Raw genomic sequence first — 11923 nt, 5'->3', positions numbered from 1 at the left:
AGAGCGCCAAAAAAAGACTGTCGTAACGGCCGCCACCAGCACTCGAGACGGCCCAGGCTGGGAATATTAGCCTCCCTCAACCAGACCCCCCCAACCAGTTCGTACCTAGTTGGTCTAGTTGCACTCCTGCTCGCCAGATCATCTCGTTGTTGTCTGTGGTTTGCACAGGGTTGCATGTGTTTCATTTTCTCATGTAATTTTGCAGGTGGTAAATGTTCTGTGCACAATAAATGTCATGACTTGCTAGAGGATGTGGTAGGGGTTTTTGGCTTTGGAAGGAAGCCACGTGATGCTGCCTAGCAGTCTGGTTGCATGCTAGAGGTTGCCTCGGAAGCACCCACGCTGCCTTCCTCCCTACCCCCTCCTCCTCCCTACCTTAACCTCTCCCCCACCTCTTTGTCGTCCGCATAGAAGACTTCTCTGGGACCGATGGGCTTGGTTTTAAGTGAAGATTGGGCCAGCCCTCTCGCACCATGAATAACTCCGTCCTCCTGGAGGAACAGCTCATGAAGAAATCCCAGCAGAAGCGCCGAACGTCGCCCGCCAACTACAAAATGCGCCTCTTCGTGCTCACCCAGTCCAAGCTGACGTACTTCGAGTATCGCAACGGGGTAGGTGCAGCGCCAGTGGGACTAACTGAATGAATGCCACTGTTACGGGGCGGGAAAGTGGAGCATGGCTTCCAGTCCCATGGGATACACGGGCTTCTTTATGGAGCCATGCTGTAGTAGAGGGCACAGGAAGTAGGAGGTTCAACCGTGTGGTGGTGGTCACACAAGGGGGGAGATTCTATGATGCTTCCTCCGGATCGAAATTCGGGTCAGAGAAGCTCTTCTGGGATCAGACCCCGGACCATTGCGTCTCCTGGGGTCAACGATCTGACCAGTATGGCTCGTCTAGGCGTCAACCTTCTGACCGCAACGCCTCCTCTGTTGTCACTGTTCTGAGCCGTGAGGCACAAAGTTCCGACCAATGCGGCTCCACTAGGGTCACATTTCTGACCAGTCTGGCTCCTGTGGGGTCGAAATTCTGACCAGTGCGGATCGTTTGGAAGGTACGGGTTCTACTCATGGTCATGCAGAACATATATTCAGAAGGCCAATATCTAAGACTCATCTCCGGTATCATGGTTTGGTTCCCGTTCTAGGCATCGTCGTGCATTTTACTAGTCCCTTCTGGGGGCAATGGTATAGGGGTTTCCTGAAAGGTCTAGGTTCTCCTCTTAATCATGTAGTACACCAGATTCCTTTTGAGGGTCATGTCCGAAGACTGACCAGTGGGTACTTTGGGCACATTGTGTTGTTCAGGCTGTTCTCATAGTCATGTGTACGAAGAGCTCCACCTAGAGGCCATGTTATAGGACAACAGTTGTATTCTCCGAACCTCTGTGTGAGATTCAAGTCTTGGCCTATGCTAAATGTACACAATTTCCTAGACTGGGGTTGTTATTATGGTCAAGTGCTATATTATAGAGCTACTTCTGAAGTGGATAGTATAGAAATAACAAGATTCAGCTAGTTCTCATTCTGAGTTTGTTGCTTGCAGGGAATGACATGGGTGCGTTAGGACCTAGAGTGTAGTGTGTGGGCTATCAAGAAAATAGTGTGTCGCTCCCTCGGGGGTGGATTGTTTTGAGATCCCTCGCCCATCAGCCTACCAGGGTTTCCCTGAGGCCCATATGGCCAGTCGTGCCCTGGACAACCCCTCACATGTTTTCTAGATTCGCTTCAAGATATTGAGAGGCCAAGAAATGTGCCTGTAAGTCTTGTCACCAGGCCTGGCTTTCTAATGCCAGCTCTGAGTGATGCGTGTGTGTTGGAGGCTTATTTATCTTTGCAGCATATTGACACAGATATTTTCTTTTTCTCTAGAAAAAAAGAACTCTCAAAGGTTCTATTGAGCTTTCACGAATCAAGTGCGTCGAAATTGTGAAAAGTGACCTGATCATTCCGTGCAACTACAAATATCCGTTTCAGGTGAGTACGTCTCCATAGGGGGGCGCGTGTGCATGTACCAGAGGCTCTGCGCCAGGACCTGGGAATAGTACATTAGGTTTTGAAACGTGGGCAATGATACATTTAGGACCTAGAGTCTGTGTGTGTGTGGGGGGCGGGTGGGAGGGGGGTATATAAATGTATGTGCTGACTCAGCACTTTAAGCCTGTCGGGTGTCAGGCAGCTGTCCTCAGAGGGCCACTGAACATACAGGCAGCCTACTGCCTCGCGCTGGACATGGGTGGTTAATAGCATAGTCACACTTTAGTAATCAGTGGTTTACAGTGTCGAGGCATGGAACATTATGGTTTATCCATGACCATAAAATCAGGCCAAGGACACTGGGTTCCCCTACTCAGTCCATGACCACACATGCCACAACCTTTGTAACAGTGTGCTGAGAGTGAAGCCCTACAATGTTTTATATAGTGCTCCATGCCTCCCTGTGCGGCGTCTAGGAACTCGAAGTGCCCTGTGTGAGTAAACTCACTCCTAGCACGAGTGAAGATCCTGTGTTCAGAAGTGATACAGAGATAACTTGGATTGCAGACACATGTATACAGGAGATATAGCATGCCCAGTGGTTATGCAGAGGTTCTAGCATGGACTGTAGATGCAGCCTCCTGATGCAATGCAGTATTTGTAGACCGGATTGTAGAGTCAGTGCACAGATGTTTTTCAGTGGTTGCAGCACGGATTGTAAATGCAGTCTCCAGATGTTATGCTGTATATATGGATTGGATTGTGGAGTCAATGTCCAGATGCTGCATTGGTTGCAGCACGGATTGTAAATGCAATCCCCAGATGTTATGCTGTATATATAGACTGGATTGTGGAGTCAATGTCCAGATGCTTTGCACTGGTTGCAGCACGGATTGTAAATGCAGTCTCCAGATGTTATGCTGTAGTTGTAGCAGGATCGCAGAGGCTGTGTACAGGTGTTATTCAGTCGTACTAGTATGGATCGAACAGTGTCCAGATTTCACGCAGGTGTTATTGCATACTTTGAAGAGAATGTGGGCTACTGATATTATGCAGTGATTCACGCAAGATTTTCTGAAGCAGAACCCGGGTGTTGTGCTCTTGTGATGAACTGATAACACAATGCATAGAGGTTTGGCAGCTGTCATTGAGTGAGGACACTGTTTGCAGCAGCTATGCAGCGCCTGTCACGCAGACTGGAGACTCGATTTACACATGTGTGCAGTGCTTCTAGGGTAGAATGAAGATGCAGCGTACAGATGAATTCACGAGGCTGAAGCCACAGTGCTCATACGTTCTACGTCCTTGCAGTGAAGAAGCAGTGTGCAGATGCTATGTAGCATATATTGAAGGCAGAGTAGATGTCTTCAGAAACGAAAGTGACCTTTTGGTGCAGTTATGCACGTATAGCGTTTATATTGAATTCTTGTCTTATGCTCCTTCTTCGTGGTGTGTCTTCTTTGTGCGATGCCTGAGGGTGACAGCGTTCTCTGGTGACAACCTTAGTGGGGACGTGTCTTTTGAAAAGCTGAAGCTGACGTGTTTCGGCTGATCCACAGAGTGGATGCTCCGGCTGGGCGAGCCTTGAATGGAGAAGCTTCTCCTTTTAACCGCCGCCCGCCGTGTATACATCTGAGCCCAGAACGCAGTCGAGTAAACGTAGGTCCTGGGACCATGTGTAATTTAAGCGGGCTTGAATTTAGAGAGGGAGGGAGGGAGCAGGCAGTGAGTCAAAGTGGCACAGAGAGAGGGGCAGTGACGGGACAGCAGGAGACAGAAAATGATAAAGAGATCGAGAGACATATAGAAAAAGCGATATAAACATAGACTGATACATTTATGGCTTGGTAGTTTCTCTGCTTTTCCCTGTATCTTTCCCTGACTTTCTCTGTCTCTCTGTGTTGTCTTTCTCTCTTCATGTCTCTCTTTTTCTATCCATATCTCGTTTCCCATCTTTCTTTGTCTCTCACTGTATTTGAGTTCACTGTCTCTCCTATCTTTCTTTCTCTCACTCCTGTCGCCTTCTTTCTGTGTCTCTCTGTATTTACTTCTTTCTACCTGTCTTTCTCTGCTTCTCGCTATCTCTCCTTGGCTTTCTCTGACACTCACTTTTTTCTCTCTTTCTCTGTGTTTCTCTCTCTCACATCCCACATCGTACTTTGTCATATCCTTCTTCACTCATTCTCTCCCTATTTTTCCAATCTTGTCTTTCGCTTTCTTTCACTCCAATCTCTCTCTGCCTCTTCATGTCTCGCTCTCCGTTTTTAGGTCTCGCCTATCAGACAGCTCATGTGCTGACTGTTACGAGATATATTGTTGGCCTTCCAAGAATGTTAGACCTGGCATCATTGGCATGAGTCTCTCCTCCATTTTTTTCTGTTTGCCTCCTCTGTTTACGATGTTTTTGCTGGATTATTGCTTTGGGCACTGTGCCACTGCTGATCAGTGCCACAGTGCAAGTGCTCCCTATGTTAAATTGTTACATTGATTGGTGTTACCATGATTGGCTTGGTTGACTTACTGTTCAGACCCTAGTCTAGTGCACTGCGTGTGCCAAGGGCGTGTAAGTTAACTGCTGCTGGTGGGCTTGCAGCACTGGTTGTGCCACCCACAGAAGCAGCGGGTAAAATGTGTCTCAGGCCTGCCACCGCAGCGCCTGCGTGCAGTCCCTGACTGCCATGTCGACTTGGTAAGGAAACCTACTTGCCAGTCTCTAAACCTTCACTTTGCCACATTTCAGACACCTCTATGGTAGGCCCTAGGGCAGGGTGCATTGTTGGTAAAAGGTAGGTCAGGCCCTGATGTGTGTGGCATGACCTAATAGTGAATTACAGCCATTTTCGTTTTTCACTATTGAAGGGCTACCTGCCTCCCATAGGCCAGACTGGGCAGACGGATTATTAACTCCATTATAATCTATCTGACTCAGGGAGCATGGTAGCGAGTCGAGTTTAGTATCCCTGAACTCAGAATTTAATAACACACCCTTTAGGATGGATGGTTTTTAAATTCTATGTTTGAAAATAGCACTTTTAGAAAGTGGCTATTTTCTTGTCCAACTATCTACCGGTCTCTGCTGGTTTGGTGTGTGTGTCAGGGGCTGGGTGGCTCCAGAGGTCTGAATGAGTCAGTGTGGGGTGAATGGGGCGTTTACACATAGAGTGAGGGAAGAGTAGCCTGCCCTGCCTGACACAATACTGGCTCCACCTCCTGCTGGGCGACTGATAGCCCTGCTCCTGCCAGTGACAATACTGGCTCCGCCTCCTGCTGGGCGGCTGAGGACTCTGCCCTGCTCAGTGAATGGGCCAGGTGCCTCTGCCTGGCAACACCCACAACAAACCTGAGATGGTGGGAATCTCCCTGTTTGGACAAAGGGAACAAAGGAGAAATGGGGTATAAGAGAAGGACCCCTGAACCAAGAACTCAGATCACTCCTGACAAGGAAACCTGTACCAAGGACAAGAAGCCTGCTGATCTAAGGACTTGCCTCCCCTTTCTGCCAGAGTGCTGTTTTGCTGTGGAGGAACCTGAAAGCTGCTTCTTTATTTTTGCCAAGGAACAAGGAGAGAGGAACTTGGTGTGTACTCTCTGAACACTTGCTAGGAAATCTCCAAGGGCTGGAAGAGTGCCAGTCTCCTGCTGAAGTCACAGGGCCAAAGGACTTCACCATTTGCTGAATTGCTGGAAAGTGTTGTTTCCAGTACACAAGGGAAAATCTGCAGTCTCGACGCCGCCGCCGAATCCAGCTCGACATCGTGAGTAACGGCTCCAGTGTCCCGAGCCTTCGACGCCGGCCGCCGGGCCCGATCGACGCCAGCAGCAACGCCAGTGAGCAGTGGGTATCGGCCCCAGCTCCAAGTGACCCCGTCTCGACGCCGGTATCGACGCCAGTGAGGAGTGAGTATCGGCTCCACCTCCAAGCGACCCCGTCCCGACGCCGCTGCTGATCGCATCGACTCGACGCCCTTCCCGACGCCGTGAGCGCTGCTCCGGCCCGACATCCCTCGACACCGCTGCGGATTGACCCGACTCCGAGGCACGATCGACGCCGACCTCGATGCCGACATCTCGACGCCGTGGATCATCGTTTCCTTCGTTTCTCAAGGTACTGTACTTGTGGGGTCTGTTGCAACTCCAGGCTCGACGTAGCGCTCCTCGCGGTCGACGCCGAACCTTGGGAATCCTGTAGACTCGACGTCGTGTGACTCCTGTGGGGGTTACATTGTTGCCAGAGAACTGTGCTCAGAAGAATACTTTGCTAAAGAACTATTTGCCAAGAAGAAACCTTACTTGAACTATTACTTTTCCTTCCAAAGAGTATTTATTAAGACTGTGGTATATTTTTGTCGTTATTTGGTCTTGTGCTAAACCTTATATAAAAATCCTATTTTTATAATACCTTCTGTGTCGTGTCCATCTGTAGGGTATTCACTTTATTACTGTATGTGGTCATAATTGCTTAACACACTGCCTCTGAGATAAGCCTGTCTGCTCTGCCAAGCTACCAAGGGGGTAGCAGGGGTTATCTGAGTGTGTAATCCCCTTTCCCTGACTAGAGTTGGTTGGTCCCTATTTGTCAGAAGTGCATACCTCTGCCAACTAGAGACTGCCGGTTCTAACAAAGAACATACAGGGTTTGGAGCCCGTCCATTATTTACCATTGGTTGGCTTTTCATGCTGTCACTCTCATTTACCTGGTTCTTATTTGTGTCCCAGGGTGTCAGTCTTGTGTTTGTCCCTCCCATGGAGCTTAGCCTCTTTACCATCTATTCTGATTGGCTGGCTTCTATGCTTTCACAATTTGCTTTTCAAGCACTACTTATTTTCTTTTGGGTTAAGCACTTCATGAGAGAGCATACATTTGCAAGCTGGATCTCTTGTGTACTTCTCTCCGCCCCCAACCCGTGTTGCTCGCTGTTGCCCGACAGGTTCTCTTCTTCTGCTTCCATGTTGCTCAGTCAGTCTCAGGACTTCATCCAGCGCGTAGCGATTGAGCACCGCTGGTCCCCCCTAATACAACCCGCAACCACCAAGGAGCGATCTTTAGCCCTTGTGTGCTAAGGATTCTGAAGTGAGAACAGATTCCAGCCTCACAGTTTCTAGTTGATGATTTAAGACAGGACTGCTGGAACCAGAGTGGATGGGACATGTTTGATTTTTTCAGATGAGCATGCTGGTATCCCGCTCTCTTTGTGTATTGGAGCCTACGTGCCCGATCCTTTTCACCACAGCCCTCCCTGTAGGCCCCTTACGGTGCCCATTCCCTTATCACTGTCCTGAGGAAGACCCCCACGTAAGGTGCCAATAAGCCTACAATATATATGGGGTCGAAACGTCGACACTTTCGTCTGAGCCAACCACTAACAACAGAGACTGTTCTACTGTGTTTTTTCCTGTGTAGCTTGGCTATTCTAAATCATGTAAACAACTGTGATTAATGGCGGAATAACTAGCCATTAATTTTTATTGCTGAAACTAGGATTTATTACTTGCGCATCCCTCATCTCTTCACATCACTCAAATCCTCACAAAATCACAGACTTTCCCTACCAGCCCTTGCTTTTCCTTGTTCTTCTGGGCACTTTGTGTATGAATTTGATTTTGTAATTTATGCATCTGTGGATTAAATAAAACTGCTCAATCATTCAATCTATGCATTGTTCTTATATTTTGTTGAATATAAGTTTTCTAATGTGTTCTGTGGCTTAATATTGTTCACTGGGACCATCTCATATTGTACTGTCTGCTACCCAGGTCCCAGTATCTTAGGGTCTACCCTTATATGTAACATATGCTGCTCATGGCCTCACATATTACATAATTCGTGAAATGTTCTATCACATCATTCATAACATCGCTGATGACATTGAAATTACATAATTGATAACAACACTGTGCATAGCGAGGGTGCAAGTTATAGTTACTTAAGGGCATGAGTTATAGTTACGTGAGATAACTATAATTGGTGAATTGCAGTGATTTTGTTAGTTTAAAATGTTATGTTTTCACTGACTTTTTCACCTAGCTATATCGTCCCCTTAACCTTTGTTTTTTTCAGTCAGGATATCACATATGGCGCTTCTGCCATGCACTACTTATGACCTCCCTATACTTTTTGAACTAAAAAATCAGAGAAATTCACAAGTTATAACTTGCACTCTCACCATGCTTATGACCTCACATATTACATAACTCATGACATTAGAAACCAATTTAACACACTCATTGGATGACCTTATCAGTGATTTCTTCAATAATATAATTTGAGATTTCATCAGTGAGGTCATAAATGAGGTCATAGAACATGTCATGAGTGATGTAATATGTGAGGTCATTTGCAGTGCATGGCGAGGGTGCAAGTTATGACTGGTGAATTTCCATGTTTTTTTTTAGTTCAAAATGTTATGTTGGCACTGAATTTTTTACTTAACTATAACGTCACTTAAAACGTTGTTTTTTTCAGTGAGTTTCAGATGTTTTAAAAAAACAAAATCAAATCTTACTATCACAACACCTAACTATAACATCACTTTAACCTTTGCTTTCTACAGTGAATTTCTAACTTTAAAAAAACTGTAAATTAAGATATAATCACAATTCTTAACTATAACATTACAAATCTTAACTATAACATCACTTTAGCCATTATTTTTTTTCAGTGAATTTCTAGTTTTTATTTTGATGTATCAATCAATCAATCAAGTATTTGTAGAGCGCACTAATCACCCGCAAGGGTCTCAAGGCGCTGGTGGGAGAGGGGGGTGCAGCTACTGCTCGAACAGCCAGGTTTTGAGACGTCTCCTGAAGGTCAGCAGGTCCTGATTCTGTCGCAAGTGGGTGGGAAGAGTATTCCATGTCTTGGCGGCGAGGTAGGAGAATGATCTGCCCCCGGTGGTCGTCCTGTGGATGCGTGGGATGTTGGCGAGGGCGAGGTCAGCGGAGCAAAGCTGGCGGTTCGGGGTGTAGAAGGTTTGTCGTTTGTTGAGGTATACTGGTCCGGTGTCATGGAGTGCTTTGTGAGCGTGGATGAGGAGCTTGAAGGTGATCCTCTTGTTGACTGGGAGCCAATGAAGGTCTCTCAGGTGAGCTGTGATGTGGGTGCGGTGGGGGATGTCGAGGACGAGGCGTGCGGAGGCGTTCTGTATGCGTTGTAGTCTTTTCTGGATTTTGGCCGTGGTTCCTGCGGATAGGGCATTGCCATAGTCCAGTCTGCTACTTATGAGAGCCTGGGTGACTGTCCTCCTTGTTCCAGTAGGGATCCATCTGTAGATCTTGCAAAACATGCGGAGGGTGTTGAAGCAGGAGGAGGAGATGGCATTTACTTGCTGGGTCATTGAGAGTGATGAGTCCAGGATGAACGCCAGGTTGCGTGCATGGTTGGTGGGTATCGGTGCGGCTCCTAGTGTGGTCGGCCACCAAGAGTCGTCCCAGGCGGTGGTGGTGGATCCAAGGATGTAGACCTCTGTCTTGTCCGAGTTCAGTTTCAGGCAGCTGTTCTTCATCTATTCAGCGACGTCCTTCATCCCTTCGTGGAGGTGGGTTTTGGCGGTGGCGGGGTCCTTGGTGAGGGAGAGAATCAGCTGAGTGTCGTCAGCGTAGGAGAAGATGCTGAGGTTGTGTGATCAGACGATGTTGGCGAGCGGTCCCATGTAGATGTTGAAAAGGGATGGGCTGAGAGAAGAACCTTGGGGTACGTTGCAGGTGATCTTCGTGGCTTCAGATCGAAATGGAGGGAGGCAGACCCTTTGGGTTCTGTCGGTGAGGAAGGAGGTGGTCCAATCCAGGGCTTTGTCGCGGATTCCTGCATCGTGGAGACGTGTACGTAGGGTGTGGTGGCAGACGGTGTCGAAGGCGGCCGAGAGGTCCAGGAGGATGAGGGCAGCGGTTTCGACGTTATCCAGCATGGTCCTGATGTTGTCGGTGGCAGCGATGAGGGCGGTTTCGGTGCTGTGGTTGATGCGGAAAGCCGATTGGGACGGGTCCAGGGTGTTGCTCTCCTCGAGGAAGTGGGTCAGTTGCTTGTTGACTATCTTCTCAATGACTTTTGCCGGGAACGGGAGCAGGTAGATGGTGCATGGCCCCCCTCCCCGAGCTTTTACAGGCCCTGGGGACCCCATTCCCCGAGTTCAAATGCCATAAAAAAGGGAAGAGGGCTGCCTGGCCCCCCTCCTCAAGCCTTAATAGGCCCTGAGGACCCCATCCTCCATAAGTCTGAATTCTAATATGAAGGGGAATGGGGCATGTGACCTTCCTCTCTGAGCCTAAATGGGCCCTGAGGACCCAATATTCTGGGTCCAAATGCTATTATTAAGGGGACGAGGTGTGGGCCCCCCATTTCCAGTCCTCATTAGGCCCCGGGGACCCCATGCCCTGGGGTCCAATTACATTCTTAAGGGGAAAGGGGCATGTGCCTCCGAGCCTTCCTGCCTCCTGGGGACCCCACAAACCACTAGTTGGGGGCCATGGGGTGAGCCTTAGGGTTCCCGTGGCCCGAGCCAGCCTCTGCATACTGCAGGAGCCGGCATTGCACCCACCCAGAGGGAGCAGCTGTTTATGCTTGCTCCCTCCGGGCGGGAGCTATATCGGTTTCCCTACTTGCAGGGAAACAGAAGTCTGCTCCCACCCGGTGGAAGCATTTTTAAATCCCCAGCATCTTTGCTTCCAACCAGTGGCACATTTAAAAATGCTAGTGCGGGCAGGGAAACTACTCTGCCCTAGTGGGGGGTTCTCCTGGACAAAGGCCCAGGGAGGTGGGGTCACATCTACCCTCTCCCCTGCATTAGAATTCGGCCCTGGTGGATGGGATCCCTGGGGCCGCACCCCCCCCCCCTGAAATTAGGAACCTGGACTCTCGGGATGGGGTCCCTGGGTCTTTTAAAGGCCCAGCACGGGGGGGCGAGGGCTTCTTGAGAGCTTTTCTAAAGGTTGGCACCGGTGGATTGTCTCTCTGGGGTTGAAATTGTCTCAGGGCGGGGGGGGGGGGGTTCTATGCACCCCCTCTCCACAAATATTGTTTTTTTTAAATGCGGGGACGCCATATGCTTTTTTAATTTTGTTTGCCGCGATCTCGCAGGATCGTAGCAAAAACATGTTTGCCGTGAACCCGTGGGATTGTGACAAAAACAGACATTTTTTGGGCCCAAGGGGTGGGTCCTTCTGATCCCCCCCACAGGGTCTACGGTGTAGGGTATCCCTACCCTGGCCCCTTACATAATTTTTTTAACAACTTTGCAGGACAGGGCACCAAGTTCCGTAGGCCTGTAATGGCTACCAGCAGTATTTTTCTACATGTTGCTGGCAGCCAATCAGAGCACTCGAGTCCCATGGAAGCAAGATAGACCAAGGGAAAAAAAGCTCCCTTGGTCAATCAGAAGTCTTTATTTTTTAAATTAGTTTTGAGGGACTCTTCAGAGAATCACTCAAACCCAACTGTTGAGATATAAATATAATTTTGGAGCTTAAAATGTCCAGAATTACTGAACAGATTTGTATTGTGGTTAGCAGAATGACTTCAGCATGTATCTCTGTCCACTGATGGGCTCTTTCTTCTCTTCCACAGGTTGTTCACGATAACTATCTGCTGTATGTGTTTGCACCAGACAGAAATAGTCGTCAGCGCTGGGTTCTCACGCTTAAAGAAGGTAAAAGAATAGAACTTGTCTCCTGTCCTTATCATATGATGTATTTACTGCAGACAGGCTCAGTGTTCAGTGAGAGATCTTTGTGTGGTCTAACCACAAACCCTGCAAGGGTGCAGAGTGCAATGAAACAGCGATTTGCAGAAGGTCAGCCAGCAGTCTGTATCTCATTAGAGCACAAGACCCTGGTACCTTGGCAGAACACTGTATGAGCCCCAGTTACAGAATAAAAGAGGGTGTTCCAAGTCATGATTGAGGTGCCTTGGGGAGGGGTATCTGGGGGTCAATGGCAATACTAATGCACATTTG

At 48.5% G+C, this 11923-nt stretch overlaps 1 protein-coding gene across 1 annotated transcript in view; it reads left to right on the top strand.

Annotated features, from left to right (window-relative positions):
* Positions 1–405: 405 nt before the first annotated feature.
* ITK (IL2 inducible T cell kinase) overlaps positions 406–11923 on the top strand; it is a 242359-nt gene continuing 230841 nt past the window's right edge. The window contains exons 1-3 of the mRNA XM_085617606.1: positions 406–611; positions 1872–1976; positions 11536–11617. Coding sequence (XP_085473732.1) covers positions 474–611; positions 1872–1976; positions 11536–11617 — 325 coding nt within the window. The 5' untranslated portion in view covers positions 406–473. The remainder of the gene's footprint in view (positions 612–1871; positions 1977–11535; positions 11618–11923) is intronic.

This window comes from Triturus cristatus, chromosome 7 (genome assembly GCF_964204655.1).
Source record: "Triturus cristatus chromosome 7, aTriCri1.1, whole genome shotgun sequence".
In the NCBI taxonomy this organism is placed as follows: Eukaryota; Metazoa; Chordata; class Amphibia; order Caudata; family Salamandridae; genus Triturus; species Triturus cristatus.
The sequence above is the reverse complement of the archived record's forward strand: the minus strand, read 5'-3'. Positions and strand labels throughout refer to the sequence as shown.